At 36.1% G+C, this 19104-nt stretch overlaps 1 protein-coding gene across 1 annotated transcript in view; it reads left to right on the top strand.

The window, feature by feature from the left end:
* The window catches only part of LOC138710217 (protein O-mannosyl-transferase TMTC1-like), a 1461941-nt gene that overhangs the window by 723348 nt on the left and 719489 nt on the right, over window positions 1-19104 (top strand). The window contains exons 4-5 of the mRNA XM_069840877.1: window positions 3459-3602; window positions 15844-15916. Coding sequence (XP_069696978.1) covers window positions 3459-3602; window positions 15844-15916 — 217 coding nt within the window. The remainder of the gene's footprint in view (window positions 1-3458; window positions 3603-15843; window positions 15917-19104) is intronic.

Below are 19104 nucleotides of genomic sequence, written 5' to 3'. Positions count from 1 at the left end.
CCTGTAAGCATTCCATAGTCTTCTCGAGGAGGAGAAGTCAGAGCTGCCAGTCGCACGCTTCCTCTCTCGCGACATCTTTCTAAATGGCTCGGACTATACCCGAGAATCCTTTGACAGAATCTGGAAGGCGGCGTTTAGTGCCATCCTTTCTGCGAAAGTAAATAAAGCATTATATTTGATTTAGACATTAATTTAAAACACATGTTTTAACATGCACGCCAATACAACATTCCAAAATTTGTATTTTAATGTCTGATTTTTATAACTGAGCTCCTACATTACTAAAATCCACGGGCTCTTATTGCTTAGTACATTGTAACCAACAACGGTAGACTACGCTTCCTTTGTGACTAAAGACAATTGTAATATCTATGACATACTTGTTTTCCATGGTCCTTTGTTTGAGCTATCTTGACATAACGAATGCAACAACGTAGGCTGACCTCTGAGGATATTACAATGAAGATGACGTGTTTCATTTCATTCAATTGTTTGGGCTATCTTGAGGCAACGGCTTCAGGAGAGAGACTCTCCCTTGTATATGTAGAGTAATGATTGTAATGCACTCTAAATTAAAGTGCAAATATTATTCTGCTGTACAAAACTCTGCCATTTAAGTGGTGAAATGCGTATAAGAAATTTAAAGACTAAACGCGTGGATTATAAACCTTTAAATGGCAACAACGTTTAAATCTTAAGCATAATGTGTTACAGAAATTATAATTATTGAATTATGTTATAGTCAACATTCTCTCCTAAATTTTACAACAGATTTTGAATGAAATTAAGGATTGAAAACGGCGGTAAAACTTTTCACTTTGGACAACTATTTGGGGCAAGTACTAAGCTTGGGACCTTATAGTTTTCTTAAAGATAATTTCAGTGTGTCTTTAAAAATATTATCTTGACTTGATCCAAGATCTTTAAGTTATCTTGTAGTCCCTCCGAATAATACAACTCTGTACCATAATATATCAGCATCCTGCGTAATAATTTATACACGTTATGCTTCAATTCTGTGCTTGCCATTCTCTGGACCACAACTTCAACAGATCGATAAAATTCAATTTTTTTTTCAATCGCGAAACTTTTTCGTAACTGAGATCTCTATTGCGATATTTATTAGAGGATATGTTTCGTTTTATTTTATTCAATTAACTAAAATATATTTCTTTACATATAACTTAGCATGTTTATTTTCCATAATGTATCTAAGAGAATCGAGTTTGGTATCATTGCCGAAGGGCATGAAACAATTTCAATATACATGGCACTCGTCAGAATAACCCATTCCCAGAACTATTTTGGTAAAAATATTTAAACACAGCAGGCTTACCTTTATACTAACTTGATACGGTTTGAATGTATATCTATATGTATTTGTATTTCATATCAACATATCTTTTCATGTAATAGTGAACCTCACTTTCGTATGCAATGCCACTACTATATTACATATACACTTTCTTGCAGTACGTTCTTTATACTTAAGTCAACACATAATGTCTCTATGTCCTCTTACTGTAAGTAAATTATATTAATCTCTTCCCTCCTACTCTCGTCTTACTATCTTTTTCCTAATCACTACTTGAACACTATTTCTACTTTTCTCTATTTCTTTCGGTAGGTTATTTTACGACGCTTATCAACATCTTAGGGTATTTAGCCTCTGAACGAGATGAAGGTAATAATGCCGTTGAAATGAGTCCGGGGTCCAACACCGAAAGTTACCAAGTATTTGCTGATATTGAGTTGAGGGAAAACTCCGAAAAAACCTCAACCAGTTAACTTACCCCGACCGGGAATCGAATCCGGGCCACCTAGTTTCGCTGCCAGACGCGCAAACCGTTACTCCAAAGGTGTGGACATTTCGTTCTGTCCTACCACAATACTCTCTACCTCTTTCAGTCCTCCCTTAACTATTAACTATATCCTCTTATTTCTATCACAAATACTTCTTCTATTCTATCGTTCATTATAATCTAATAACTATTTAAATTCTTTTTTTTTTTTTTTCATGTTACATTTTTCTCGCTCTTCTTTCCAGTCCAACTTATATCATTATATCTTTACCTACCATTAAATACTTACCATTTATCATTGCTTTACAACTGTAATAGGTGAGTTTTAGTTTCACTCTTACATATGGACAATGCAATCTCTGATTCTATGTATATTATTTAGTTGTAATTTTATTGTGCATCGAGGTGCGTCACCCTTTCTACGCGAAGTGAATTCCTATGTGCCGTAATAGGTGACTTTTCAGTTACTTATACAAAGATTAAATGAGATTATTTCAACAAATGTGACATGTTTAAAAATATTCAGTTTCAAGGCTATTAAGTAGAGTGGACACAATGGAGTAGGATATCCTATTTAGATGGACGATGAGCATGCTCCAGTTATTTGTATTTTATTATTAGGTTATGAGAACTGACTTCACATAGTACCTCAGACTAGGTTATTCTTCTTAGGTATGGTGTAACATTGAATGTAATTGGATGACTTGCTTCTATTACCTTATACAGTGTGTTTCCGAGGTGGTGTTACAAACTTTCAGGGATGATGGCGAAGGGCACATGACGTATCAATTTGAGATAAGGAACCATGGTCCGGAAATTACTGAGTCGAAACTTATAAGCAAAAATAGTTGTGTGGAAATGGAATTGTAATTTGGCACCACGTGCCCTCCTTCCCTTAACCTTTGGAACAATCGTGGAAAGATGGTATGGGCCGGATGTGTCCTACGTGGGTACTTGTACCGATACAATCTGTGAGCTTGTCTACTGTTCCCATTGGCTCATCCGTATTCGAAAATCAGGTCTGCTTATTCCGCTCTCGACTGGATACTGCAACTTGTACACATACACTGCTGTCCACAGACGTGCATATCAGGGCCGACCATGTCCGTTACACATTACGCTATCTGTATTGCTTTAGTGTAGTTTCCTGTCCCCATCCCTCAGACAGCGCACTGAATGGAATACTGTAAACAACGTCAGATTAATACAGTATGTGTAAGATGTACAGATAAATACACATAAATAAGGTGTACAGAGGATTAAAATTATTTCATTTCCACAGAACTATTTTTGCTTGTAACTTTCGACTCGGTCATTTCGGGACCAGGGTTCTTTATCTCAAATTGATACATGTGCCCTTCGCCATCATCCCAGAAAGTTTGTAACATCACCTCGGAAACACTCTGTATAAGGAGTTTGTAGATTGACTATTGCAGTAACATTGCAATATGCAGGAATTATACTTAGTTTCAGTAATATTCATGCACGAAACTGCATATTTTGCATGCATTCCAATCATTGAAAGAATTTAAAATATTTATCAATCATTTAATATCTGTTAGAGACAGGCAGTAAAAGAGAGAGAACGGAATTAGGCTGATGACACTATTTCCCGCGTATGGCGCTACATCAGATGGTGTTGTGATGTGCTTTCAGGCAAAGCAGCGGGCCAGGTTCTCTGTCCGTGTGGCTGAGTGCTCTGCTGGGCGGCCTATCCATGCTGGCCAAGGAGACGGGAATCACAGTCATGTTGGTCAATCTGGCCTACGATCTCTACAGATCCTGGCATTTCATTAAAAGGTAAGTTAAATTTCTTACTCGTTCTCTTACTGTCGCTGGTACAGAGTAAATAGAACTTCGCGACCTCTTGCACATGAGCTTTAAGAACTTAACGTCTGCAGCGAATCTAGCCATATTGTCATGCCTTTGGTAAGGCGAACAATTGACAGTCAGGCATACATATTATACAAGTATTCTAAAATTCCGTGCTTTATCAGATACAGAGTTCAAAAGTGATATAGATTGGATATTTTCAATTGCTGGGTGAGTATTTGTTTCTACAATATTATGGATTTTTATTAATATCCTTAGTTAGTTGCCCAGCTTGTGTTATACCGCATTTGAAAGGAAAAAAGGTCTCATTTGCAACCATTGCATCCCCCCAGACATACATAAGAAAACACATTGAATAAATAAATTTATAAATAATTCGTTACCTCTACTCACCTTTCTCACAGAAAGTACTGAAATTATTGTTTCCCATTTTTTATCAGACACAATCTATATCTTGCTAATTAACTATCGTTTACACACTTGGGCTTATGTGAGGACGGCAATGAACCTCCGGGTTCTCTAAAGGCAATTTGTAAGTAAGTAGCCTATGTTATTATTATTATTATTATTATTATTATTATTATTATTATTATTATTATTATTATTATTATTATTATTATTATTATTATTATTATCATTATCATTACCATTATTAATATTATTTGCTTCCTCCGAGTTCAAAATGTGTGTTATATTTACCTCTTGTTTGGTCTACAACTTTCTTCAACCTACTTATTTTAAAAAGTATTGTAACTGAAAATTATACTTCGTGTTAATAACTGCATTGTAAAGTTTGTGAGGGATTTATCTCTAAGTGAATGTCCGATGAGAAGTAAAGTTTGCAACATGACGAGCCATGAAACTGGAGTTTATTTAAAATTGCATGGTTTGAGGACGAGTAATATTTATATTGTAAATAATTATCAACCACATATAGAATGACTTAGGTTGCATGAGATGAGAAATCTGTACTCGCTTGCTCTCTTATATCGAATTATGCACACTTCATCCCCCTATTATTTATTCTCTCGTTTTCATACTCTCTCTCGCTATCATAACATTAATACTCGATCACAACGCGCGAACACGCTAGAAATTCCACTCCACACATCATCTCTGTATTCCTCATCTTTCACTGTTGCTACCTCTCGTCACTGGAACTCTCTGCCGCCTGAAGTCAAGGGCTGCCGAACATTGAAATCTTTCAAATCCAAGTTAGAAAATTATCTTATGACGAGTTGCCAAACTAACTATTATGACGAGTGTTGTATTGCATGTGTCCACTTATTCACATTTTTTTATGTTCTAGTGTTATTTAACTTATTTTATGTTTTTGTTTTCATATTTTCCGATAATGGTATATCTATAATGTGATAAGTTGAGCTACATATAATCATAATTTTCCTTACTGTGTGTACCTAAAAATATTGTATTCATTGTATGTTTTGTACTGCACTATTTTATTACTACTATTAATATTTTTACTACTATTGATATTATTATTATTATTATTATTATTATTATTATTATTATTATTATTAATACTATTCTTATTTTTTACCATTATTATTACTATTATTATTATAATTATTATTATTATCAATAATTGTCTTATTTTTTATACTTAGTCTCATTTCTTTTGACCTGCTGTTCACACTTTATTATGCTTTTTCCATTCTTTCTGTATGTTATATATTCTGTCTGATTTCTACTTACTTCTTTACATTTGATTATTATTATCTTATTCAGGTTTGTGTTTAAAATTGTAGTGTACTATGTAAATTTGTAGTGTTTTTTGTAACGCAGTTTTACTGTAGAGAAGGCCATATGGCCTTAACTCTGCCAGGTTAAATGAATCATTGAATAATTTTCAGTGAAAAATTGTTCCGGGGCCGGCTATCGAACCCGGGACCTTTGGTTAAACGTACCAACGCTCTACCAACTGAGCTACCCGGGAACTGTACCCGACACAAATCCAACTTTTCCCTCTATATCCACAGACTTCAAAGTGGGCTGATAACCGTCGTGCTTGATTTGCATAATACACGTCACTGTTCGTTAACAGAAAACCACAATTTAAGTCACACGGAGTTAGTGTGCACTGAATGTTGGTTGCTTGACGGTTGTTAGCTTACTTTGAGGTCTGTGGATATAGAGGGAAAAGTTGGATCGGTGTCGAGAACAGTTCCCGGGTAGCTCAGTCGGTAGAGGGTTGGTACGTGTAACCAAAGGTCCCGGGTTCGATACCCGGCGCCGGAACAATTTTTCCCTCAAAATTATTCAAATCAACTTTACAGGGAGTTATACCTGAAAGCTTGATTTGCATAATACACGTCACTGTTCGTTAACAGAAAACCACAATTTAAGTCACACGGAGTTAGTGTTCACTCAGTGTTGGTTGCTTGACGGTTGTCAGCCCACTTTGAGGTCTGTGGATATAGAGGGAAAAGTTGGATCGATGTCGGGTACAGTTCCCGGGTAGCTCAGTTGGTAGAGCGTTGGTACGTTTAACCAAAGGTCCCGGGTTCGATACCCGGCCCCGGAACAATTTTTCCCTCGAAATTATTCAAATCAACTTTACAGGGAGTTATACCTGAAAGCTTGATTTGTAAATGAATCATTATTATCATTTAAAACATGGAGAATCAAGGGTCGATTTTAAGATCGCTGATTTAATCATTATATCAGATCTTATGAAACAGCTAAACATAATAGTACACTTTTTGTACTTAACCCTAGCACTACTAAGCTTCGATCTGTCACGTGGTTGGCTAAGGGGGGGCAAAAATTGCCCGCGCTTTGTTTTGATTTTTTAATAGACTAAGAATTACTTTACTATGTTACTACACGATTTTCTATATCAGGAACATTAAAAAAAGACACACATATAAGTATTTATGAAAATAGTCTTATAAAAACGTATATTTCTCACATAGGCTAATGCTTTGGATATTTAAACTTCAGACTTTTCTGTACTAAGTAATGAACAAAACATTATTTTAATATTTAGCCTACTACACAATTGTCTATATCAGGAACATTCTAAAAGACACATACAGTATATGAGTTTTTGAAAATAGTCTTATAAAAACGTATATTTCTCATATAGGCTAGTGCTTTGACTTTTTAAACTTCAGGCTTTTCTGTAGTAAGTAATCAACAAAACTATTGTAGACCACACATAACAAAACTAAAAATCAAAGTCACAAATTGCTCAATTGTCAATACCTTTTTTTTTCACTCACTTTCACTTTCATTTTCACAATTGGTGCATATGATTATTTTTGCAGAATGAGTGGAACAAACATATTTACAGCACCTGCAGCAAACTATAGACACTTTTGTCATTTTGTCTTTTTCCCTTTTAGAGCTTTTTGTCTTCAAGCAGAGATGACATCTTCCCCGTGAATACGATGCACCAGAAGGAACAACTACACTAGTACTGGGAAGCGTTTTTCCTAGAACACTTTCTATTGCAGAGATGATAGGCTTTTGCAAACCTATAGTATTCTTGGCTCTCTCTTCCACAACTGGCCTAACTAGTTGTTGGCCCAACTCTAGCATACAGAGCCTTCTTACATTATGCTTCTTCTTATTCCAGTCGGGGTTGTTTTTCATGAAAATTGTTCCACCATTGAGACATGCAATATCTATCAAGGTGAAAAATATAGATAGTGGCCACCTTCTAGTCCCCCGCTTCACAGAGTGATGTCGCGTCATTTGATCAATGCTGTCTATACCTCCTTTTGTTTCATTATAGTAGAGATTAACATCTGTTTTCTTTTTCTCTGTCGACTCATCCACTTTTCTATCATTATGTTGTGTGGATAGAAGTAGGAGATTCTTAGTGGGCTTGAGTCTGGTGATGTATGAAACCAAGGTAACTGGTGCCTTGCCTGTTTTCGGGTCTGTGAATAAGAATCTAGAGGAATATAGCTCTCGACCCTGCGTCTTCTTTAGCTCTTCCGGTATGTGCTTTCTGTTACTCTTCAATGTCCCCACCAAAGTCAGCTTGTCATCATTGTAAAGTTCCTCCGCTAGCTCGATGGATGTATAATAACGATCCGTTGTTACATTTCTTCCGGTTCCTTCCAGCGGCTTCACTAGGCGTCTAACAACTGCCTTTGCAGTCCGTTCCTCGGCGGGTCCCTCGTCCTTTCCTGCGTAGACCTCCATTTTCAGAATGTACCGGGTGTGTACATCCGATAACATCCTAATCAATATGCCATATTTGCCTGGCTTGTCTTTCATAAAGACTTTAAATGGACATCTTCCTCGAAAGAGCGAGAGCATTTCGTCAATTGTTAGATGTGCACTAGGTATGTAGTATTTTACAAACAATTCGTCAATTTTATAGAAAACTTCACGAATGGGGCAAAACTTATCTTGCTTTCGTCTTTCAGTTCTTGTTTGCTTATCATCAAATCTAATCAAGGACAGAAGTTCTCCAAATCGAATACGACTCATTGTAGCTGTGTAGATGTTCTTGCCCAGTACTTTTCCCCATAAATCATCAATTGGCAGTTCACTGTCATTATTTGCACCCATGAGTATCAAAATACCAATGAAGGCATATAATTCTTCTGTGTTTGTAAGTTTTAGATTCCTAATACTAGCTTCTTCGTTAGTATGATGCACAATAATGTTCACTATTTCAGGAGTTATAAACTTTTTGAAAGATTCTGACGCATTAGAGGTCAAACCTTCATTTGTCAAACCTTCATGGAAACTCACTATATTCTGTACTGACCTGCGGACTTGCCTTGGAGGTGCAGTAGTATATTCCCTACCACTTCTTGCTATAACAGCGATGTTAGAAGTAGAAGCGTGCTGCTGATCAGGGGATGAACTTCGAGAACTTGAGTCACTTTCAATTTCTCTGTGATATTCAGTGTCACTGTCGTATGTCATAACATTATCATCTTCTTCTGGATCACTTGCATCGTCTATATTATCTTCATTTACCATAGCTGTCACCTCTTTTTCTGTGAGAAAACTCCGAGACATTTTGACACTCTGATTATTACGAGACATTTCACACAACTAACTTCCAACTGTTCCAGTTTGAATAACAAGACAGTTATTACTTTAAAAGCAACAATGACAACATAATTTGAATTAAATTTGTATATCCAGAGGTACCAACAATCAAACAATGTATATTAATCTGATTATTGATCAATATTTTCAGACAGAAAAATTGTCACACCCATGTCTAAGGGGGGGCAAAAATTGCCCGCACTATAAATGAAGATGGTAGGGAGATTTAAATAAATCCTAAAAATTATAAGTCCATGTCATTATATACTTGAGATATTAATCTACAACTACCTACAATCTTGTTTCTTCAGGTCAACAATTACATATTCTACACAAATAAAACAAATAGTGCGGGCAATTTTTGCCCCCCCCTTAGCAGTGCTAGGGTTAATCTTGCTGATCAATTGTTGTGCATGGTGAAATTTGTTCTGCAAACGCGCTATGTCTCAGAATTATTACTAAGAAGTCCAATTCTATATGCTTGTCAAATAGTCTGTATATCCAACATTTTCGTTTCAAATTCATTCTCGTCGCACGTAATGTACGTATATATGAATCAGAATCTAGGACACTGGTGCACAGATCCGTCATATTATTCAAAGCTATTCCGCATTGAAATTTAGAATATTCCTATCGCGAGTAGGAGGAAGAGGAGAAAAGGAATACCAACGTATACGAGCAAATGAATCAGACGAGAGCTTTAAACAGACGTCGGATCTCAGGTTTAGTCAAGTCTCTGTTCTACACATTACTGCATTTAATCTCTAGGAAATAATTCCAATTACTGCAGAATTTATCTCGTTGCTTAGGAAAATATAGGTTATATTAATGCAATACCAGATCTCCTTTTCACACTAATGATGTGGACAGGAGCATTCAGAATCATAAATGCATTGACGCTACTTAAACTCATTCGAGATAACTCGGCACAGATTACATGATTCCTGTACCATAAATAAACACTGAAGAGAAGAGAGCGTCTATAAAGATGTAAAGCTGTTGCATACAAAGAGGAATTTTGTTGTAATCACTCCTCTCTATCTCTGGTATATATGTTTAGAAAAGCTTTTCAAACTTTGGGAAGCGTGACGATTTTACACACGCTCGAGTCCCACGTTCAAGTGAGAACATTTTTCATCCATGTATAATGGAATGTTTTGTGATCGAGTTGTTTCAAAGAGGCGTGAATAACAGAGAATCAGAAACACACCTACGCTGTCACAATCTACCTCCAATGAGCAGGATTAAATGCCGCGTTAAATTCAAATTTAAATAAATCCACAGTTCAGCCAATTCGAAACTTTACCAATAGTAGACCCTAAGTTCACAGTGTGCACAAAATTTATCGCAAGTAATGGAATTATACAAAGAATAACAAGTAAGATGAAAAACATTTATGTATATCTAAATCAGCGGTTCTCAACCTATGGTACGCATACCACTGGTGGTACGTGAGTCACTCTCGGGTGGTACTTTAACAAGGTCTTTAATAAAAACATGAATTATTATAAAATATAAAAGTATAAACCTGTTTTCAAAGTTTCAAACAATGAAAAGTTAAGTAAAATTATTGCAATAATGTGTGACTTCAGAATTTTTGGTTTAGTGGCCCATTGATGATACCTTGCCAGAAACCTCAACTACTCTGAGAAAGACGAGCTCTCATTAGTTTGAGGCAATTGATCAAGATAATGGATTTAATGTAGTTTTGGTTAGAAAGGGGAAATTATATTCTCTAATCTCAGAAAAAGGTATAAAACTTTTTATGGTGTTCACAATTTTTGTGAATGGAGTTTGGTTCTCTTTTCTAATTTATTTTAAAAATAAATACACGAATAAGTTGAATGTTGAATCTGATTTAACATTCAAAATAACTCAATTGAAACCTGGCACAAAAGAAGTTGTATATTGCTAAAACAGCACAGCCTTCACGCTTAAACTATGTTTATTTATTTCAATTACTACAGATAATAGTACCAGCTGTGCTGTGTTGTTATGATGTAATTTTTCCAGTATTTATTCATTTAACATTATGTAACAACTTGTGTTAGACCTATATGATTTTTTTATTTATTTATTTTAGTTGGTTATTTAACGATGCTGTATCAACTACTAGGTTATTTAGTGTCGATGAGATTGGTGATAGCGAGATGATATTTGGCGAGATGAGGCCGAGGATTCGCCATAGATTACCTTACATTCACATTACGGTTGGGGAAAACCTCGGATAAAACCAAACCACGTAATCAGCCCTAGCGGGGATCGAATCCGCGCCCGAACGCAACTTCAGACCTGTAGGCAAGGGCCTTAACCGACTGAGCCACGCCGGTGGCTCTTGATTTTTGTGTATATTTTATGGGTCACTTCATAGAATAAATTGAAAGAGGAACTGCTTCTTAATTAAACATGTCTAAATAAAGGAATCAATTATTTGTATTGGAGCATACATATGCTAATTATAATTCTGTGAGCGACATATGACGTTGTCCCATAAAAAATAGTTTAATTGTACAGCTAATATCCTAAATTAAAATAGTTGCACGTCATTGAAAAAGATGAGAACCGCTGATCTAATTTAATATGACTACAATAATTATGCTGAACAAAAGAGAAGCAAAGAAAAAAAAGATTTTTGCGTATAATATGTCTAAAGGAAACAACACTATTTAAAAATAAAAATTCAAACATCAAAATTAATACAACTTCATATTAGTTGTCGGTACCAATATAGAGGACACTAAGAAGGCGACACTCCTAAAGATTTAATAATTTTGGAAATTACTACTAAAATCATGCCTCTCACATGCAGGATTGTCATAGAAGGGGCTGGCGAAAGGAACAGTTTGGCTGTGGCGCATCTGCGAACCTCTCATGCATTTCCACCTGGATTTCTTTTCCCATGCACAATCCAGATAAAATCAAGATCTTATTAAGAAGTTCCCTTCGTGCTCTGGTTACACATCTTGCGCATATTATGAAGGTTAGGTTTGGAGGTGTAGGTTTCGAAGAATGCTGAGTTTGCCCTTGGGCAGAACAATGTATGAATGAATGAAGTACCCGTATGCGCAGACAGCCAAGATGATTCTGTCGCGAGCCACACATGGTTGTCATTGGGTACGAGTAGATTTTAGTACGCTATGGAACACGAACGTAACACTTGACGAATACCATATTGTTGCGAATTAATTTTCTATGTTATGTTATTTGATGAACCATAGCATATTTTTTTTGTACATGTAGATCATCAAAAATTTTCTGTGGAGACTTTTCTAAAATCTGGAGCATTTTGCTTACGTAAACAAATTTTGAGTCTCAAGACGTGGATGAGTGACCAAACGGAATACGATTTTAAAATGTGTTAGCAATTTTCGTATTCATGGCAGTGTTAATTAATTATTTCTTGGCAATCGAAAGCTCAAGAATGAACAAGTGCAAATTGCCGTAGAAAAAGTCTGACCCGTTCAGCAGTGACACTTCCTGGCGTTAAATATTCCGAGAATGGCTCTTAGATGAATAACATTTTGGGTGAAGAGTTAGGTTGCCATCCTAATAAATTTCAGACGACTAATCAATTTAAGGACTAGTATAAATAATTAATTTTTATTAGGAATTTTTTTAAATTATGGATCTTGGTGCACATGCTCCAAATAGTTTGATAATGTCAGAGGAAGCCTACTTCCATCCACATTTTTCATAAAAATATATATATTTTTTTATATTGAGTTCCAAGTAACAAAATGCATATGCTTGAAAAGTTTTTTCATATCAACAAAGTAACTCTATGGTGTGGAGTATCTGAGATTGAAATAGTTAGACCTCACTTTTTTAAGAGAACAACCGAACAGTTACAGTTATCTCCAATCGCTAAATAAGCATGCCACAAAACTTATTTCCAGGTTAACTACGCAGATTTTGGATAATAAATCTTCTCTTTGAACAAAATGGAGCAACGGAACATTCCGCAAGAGAAAGCTTGACTACTTTCAGAATCACGTTTCCTGGTAGATTGATTTCAAGATTTGAGAACATCATTTGGCCAACAAGATCTCTGAATCTGAGTGTACCAGATTTCTTCTTATGGAACTATTTAAAGTCCAAGGTTTTCCATTATCGTCCGAGTATTACAGAAGATTTTCAAGAACACATAAGAGAAGAAATAAAAATTAGGCCTAATGATTGTAATGTATTTCAGAGTGTAATACATGACTTACGTGAAAGGTTACACGTGTGTTTAAATAATTCTGATATGTGTTATATTTAATTCAAGTTCTTTTCAAAAAGTGAACGACATATTTAAATTGCACACCATATTGAAGTTTGTTCTCTTAAAGAGATTATTTTATTCGCATTACTGTGGTCTTAGAGAATAATTTTAAAATCCATCGTACCAGTGTCCAACTTTGCATAACGTACAGTAGGTCTACATCAATCTAAACACGACACTATACAAAATAGCTATCAGTACGGGTAAGTAAAATAAATCCCATTTATAACTAAAAAATATGTAGGCCTACTGTACCACAAACTATTTCACTAAGTTTAAAACGTAATTTCAAAATACACTGGAATGAACTGCATGACAATTGACTGTATCCAATATGGATATGTAGCTAAATGCTAGTACACCCTGTGTTCAATTTTGAATAGGAACTTTCAGCACTAGTTTTACGTTTACCACGTCATAGGTTAGTTTGCCGAGTCTAACCAAAGAAAGACGAATTTTTCAGATTTAATAATCTGTGGTACTTTCCATTGTCTGAGATTCGTACTTAGTATTTTAATTCTTTAAATTACGTCTGTTTTAAGAAACATGTATTTTTATCGCATGAACAAGATAATGTTGAATAATATTTTCCCAGAAGGTATGTGGCGGAAGTTGCCGGAATTGTGTCCAATTTGACAAAAGTTCATTCAATCAATGACCAATCAATATGTTAATGATATTGCTATCGAAACTAAAACTACTGTGCCGAAGTAAGTTTTAAGAATACATTTTGTGTTTTGTGTTGTAACATTTATTTCGCCCTTAAGGGGACACATATGATTTTAAAAACTTATCTAATTATCATAAAAAATGTATGAATTTTAAACTACATGAACATGTCTACAATGCTATCATCTGTACAAAATTTGACGCCATTAGAGCTAATAGTTTTGAACTTACATTTTTTAAATACATTTTACATTGACGTCACTTAAAAGGCTCCTTGCGACAAAGTTTTCACTATTTTTAATTCGTATTGACTCAAAAGTTTCAAAATAGTCTTGGGAATATAAATTAATTAGCTTTGAAGAAATATTACAAAAATAAATGAAATTTGGTTATCATAACTACATGGATGACAATTACTTCTTTTTAATACAAGATTGCATACATTTATTGACAGAACGAAAAAACAAACTCAAATGTGAACAACAGACATGATCTATAACGCTTATTCATGTCTTCATGATTAAACTGGCTCCATGAGTATGATATCATGGTTAAACAGAAACTAATGCCGGAAGTTTCCATTCAAAATTGAACACAAGGTATTACGTGTATGTGTTCGTATATAAGCCAACTTTAATGTATATACAGTGTGTACGTACGCATGTAGTAAATATTCGCGTGTTTCGCTCTGTGCTAGAGCGCTAGTATTCCAGCTAGGTTAGACACCTAGGCAGTCATGGTAGAATTTGTAACGGACAAAGTAATGGTTCATAGAGATTTTCTAGGAGTACTCCCGTTTCTGATCATTCTACCAACATTCTACACCTCTCCCTCATTTTACGCATCATCTACAAATGAAGTCTTGGAAGATAGTGCGGGTTTCCAAATTTCAATATTGTCACAGATTTTGGACTCAGGGCTCTGGAGAATATCAGGTACTCGTCTGAGGATTTGACCTGTCTATCAGATTCATGAAAGCCACCCAAGCTACCTGTCGGACTTCGTCAGTCATTACATATACAGTATGTTTAAAAAAAGTGTCGCATATTTTTACAGGAAGTAGCATTGGTCGAAATTAGAAATAAAGTTACTATAAGCATGTGTCCGGAATGAAATACGTGTTGAGATATGGGCCCTGCTGTATTCAGGCCTATGATAACCACCTGTCTGTTACGTAGACACTACAGAAGGTTACTACGCATTGTTAACTGTACTTCAGCTCTTCTTCTCAGTGAATAATGAACTCTTACGACATTACCTGGCTGTTGTCGGATTTGATCACATGCATTGAATACACGCTCCTGTAACGTTTGTACGTTGTCTTTGGGTGTGGCATACACCAATATATTTAAATTACCCCATAGTCAGAAATCCAAAGTATTTAGGTCAGGTGATGGGGGACGCCATGCTACTGGACCTTCTCGACCAATTCATCGCACATTAAACCTCCGAGTTAGATATTGTCGCAAGAGGCGTAGAAAATAGTGTGGTGTCTCGTAGTGCATAAAAAGAAAGAGAGCCTACATCACTGAATACTGTACTGTAGGTATTTACTAACACATGTAAAATAAATAGAATCCATTGTATTCTAGACCTTTGTTTACTACTACATTCTCTGTTTACTTCTATTAAAAGATGCTATCAACTTTCAAAACATGCATCATTGTTTTGTGTTTTAAAACAAATGATCATAGGCCACAATGCAGCATGGCCAATATCGCGACAGATATTTGTTTATATGCACATGTTTATAGGAACTCTTTTTCCTAGTTTCGACCTATGCTACCTTGTGTAAAAATATGTGACAATTTTTAAACACTTTGTAGCCTATAGAGTGCAAAACGTAAGTCTAAGTACAAGTATTCGTCCCCTGCCCTGGTCCTCAAAAAGTCAAACAAATTCAGTGCAATACTTACGCATTTCCGTATAATATTATGTATAGCCCATGTAAAATAGATGTGTATGAGTAGATATATATATGTATATAAATTCTTGTTATGTATAATATGTGAATAAAATAAAACGTGGTACTTAAGAATGCATACAAAATTTATCATCGTGCTGGTGATGATTGAGTGGTAGTACTCGTAGTTTAGAATTTCCTGGAATTGTTTGAATCGTAATTTGCCAGTTCATTCTTTCTTACAAAAATTAGATTATATGCAGAAGTGGACTTTTTAACCTATATTTAAATAACGCTACTGATATTCGTCTCTTTGTTTTCGCAATTTTCAGAACTGTGGTTGAAGCCAGGTGGAACGAGGAGACAATACATTTCTCCCGCAGAGCAGCAAAGGTACTGATGTCGGTAAGTAAAGGAGCAATAATTATTTCTAATATTAATAAGAGCTTATTTTACTTACTGACACATTATAACAATAATCATCATCATAAAACACCAATAAAATGCAGAGGCAAACATAAATGAAAAATCGAAAATGGCTAACAGGAAAGCTAAAGACAACACAAACGTAAATTTTATTGAAACTTCAACAAATATAGAGGGGATTGGAAGCTCATAAAATTCTTTTCGAGCCCTGTTATTAAAGAAGGTATGACTATCTTGCCTGACGATTCTAATAAATATTTCGTTGAAATGCCAACACTTACAAAACATCAATTGCCTCACGCAGAAACATCACCGATCAATTACTCACCTAGGAGTAGTAAGGCAACTGTGCACTTTGTACTTTAACTGTACATAGGTTCCTGTTCAAGAAGTGATAAACACTGTAAAGAGTACGAGAAGTTCTAATACCACGGATTATTGTGATATGACGGACAACATAATGAAAAAATCATAAATTAGTTTTCTTTCACGTTTTTCATTAATAACTGCTTAGTGTAGAGTAAGTTTCCAGATTTATTGAAAATTTTCAGAGTTATTCCTATTTTTAAAAACGAAAGTAAGAATGATCTTGTCCACTGCTGTGGTCTCGTAGTAGCGTCTTCGCTCTCGAACCCAGCTGACCGGGGTTCAATTCCCCACTTGAGACGAGTTGCCTGGTGAGGTTTTTTCGGGGTTTTTCCCTCACTCCTTTGGATGAATATAAAGTAACTTTATCAGGCGTATAAAACCCCACTCACTCTCGCCACTTTCTTTTCTTCCTCATCATCCTTTCCTCATCATTCCGGTTGTCTTCCTTGGTTTTCAGATCACGCCTGCGGTGGCCCTCCGAAGCCGCTGACACTCTCGGCTGGCCTCCATGGATATGTCAAGCGTGGTAGCTGGTGATCCAGTTGCGGAACCCACTCCACTCCCGACGGGAGAGGGGTCTACATCTCAGACCGTTGAGGAGACGGGAGGGGCGGTTTACACCTCAGACATTTTGAGGGGGAATGGTGGAGGGATGGTGAGACTGGTCGTCAGGGTGTTAGCGGTTAGGTCGGTTCGGCGTGGGTGCGGTCGGTGGGTTTGCAACTCTTCCCAGGGGCGCACAACAGACCTCAGGTCGCGGTGCACAGGGATTTTCCCCTCCTGGCATCACAGAAAGAGAGAGAGAGAATGATCTAGATAACTATCGGCCTATATCTATTGTCCCTGTATATCCAAAGTTGTTCTAATTATGTTCAAAAATCAGATATGTGTATATATATCTTTCCACGTAGACCTCACCGCGGTTCCTGAACCCCGGTCTTATGATGTACCAAGAATCCAGTTGATAACCACGGTGTATAGCGCTACCACCAACAACGAATGATCCACGGGTTCCTAGTTCGGTGGTAGCGCGCAGCCGACTCTACATCGGAGTTTTGATTGTGATGACGATTGGGTTGCATTTTATCCTCCATTAAGAATGCATCAAAATATTAATTTAACAAATTACACTCCCATTAAATTATTTTAATAATTTGATGACGATGGTGATGTTGGAAGTATCGGAGATGTGATGATCAATGCCCGATCGTTGTGGTGATTTCATGGATTCAAGTTATGTGCGCAAGGAACTAAACATTACGTCACCAATACCATTAGCGTCGGTTGTGTACACATATTGCATAAAGAATCATACCGTAGCAATATCCCAAGTCACTCATAGAGGTCATAGGCTACACTGGTAATAGGATAAACATTGGTAATTTCGTGATAATTTCATGAAAACTAATTTAAAATGCAAATGTGTAAATATATCCTTATTCCGATTTTTTCATTTAAAAGACGATAACTTGCTGTACAAATCTGGAGACATAAAAGATTGAATACGTTCTAGAATATGTGCCAAAAACCACTTTTACAACTTAAGCTGAAAGGTTTGTTATTTCGTGATAACCTTGGTAATTTCGTGATATTGCATTGATAATTTCGTGAGAGGTAGAAGAATTGTGGAAAAAATCATTAAAGTCAAATGAAATTCTCATTTATTGTTACAGGACTTCAAACATAGTAATTCCGTCTAATATTCATAGCAAAAAAACATATAAATACATATCAACACATAATAAGAACGAAATCAAAGTAAAAATATATATTGAAAAGGGATCTTCTTTGCCCTGAAGGGGTGAACACTTTTATTACGGACTTTACTATAACCTATATTACTAGGGTAACTCCAAAATTAATGCATAACGTTTGTTAAAAAATTATATTTTTATCCTACAGCTTTGCTATATTCACAGAAGGTAGATGCATCCTTAAGGAACAAAATGTCACTTTTCCACATAATCCCCTTCCCTTTCGACTGCCTTACGTAACCTAGGAACGAGGGCCTGTAGACCAGAACGGTAAAAGTCTGGACCAACACGTCTGAGCGACTCTTCAGCAGCGTGCAAAAGGGAGTCCTCTTCTAACCTCGTTCCGCGAAGGGATCCTTCAGTTTACCAAAAAGGTGGTAATCGCACGGTGCCAGTTCAGGACTGTAAGGCGGATGTTTCAGTGTTGTCTATCCGAATTTTCTGATCTAGTCTGTGGTCTTGTGACTGACATGTGGCTATGCGTTGTCGTGCAATAACAGAAGATCCTGCTTCTCCCGATGTCGTCGAACACGACTCAGTCAACTTGAAGTTTCTTGAGAGTTGCAACATACCCGTCAGAATTAATGGTGGTTCCGTGTGGCATGGTGTCCACAAGCAAGAGTCCTTCTGAATCGAAAAACACAGTAGCCATTACGTTTCCTACCGAAGGTGTACTTTTGAATTTCTATTTCTTTGGTGAATTTGCATGATGCCACTCCATTGTCTGCCTCTGTCTCCGGTCTAAAATGGTGGAGCCATGTTCCATTCTGTCACAATTCTTGCAAGTAAGTCATCTAGCACTTATCATTGACACTTAGCATGATAACAAATCAAACAGAAGCTACACTGAACCCATTGCGTCTCCGTTTTCTTTTTTGTTATCACATCTTGTCTTCAGATTTATAAAATTCCTATTGTAATCCATTTTATACTATTTTAAAAATTGTAACACTTAATGCTCAACAAAATTTCTCCTCAAATGGCTAAGATTTCTACCAGTAAAGCTAAGCCTATATGGCGACTACAGATGTATCTAAACTTCCA

This window comes from Periplaneta americana, chromosome 12 (assembly GCF_040183065.1).
Source record: "Periplaneta americana isolate PAMFEO1 chromosome 12, P.americana_PAMFEO1_priV1, whole genome shotgun sequence".
NCBI lineage: Eukaryota > Metazoa > Arthropoda > Insecta > Blattodea > Blattidae > Periplaneta > Periplaneta americana.
The sequence above is the reverse complement of the archived record's forward strand: the minus strand, read 5'-3'. Positions and strand labels throughout refer to the sequence as shown.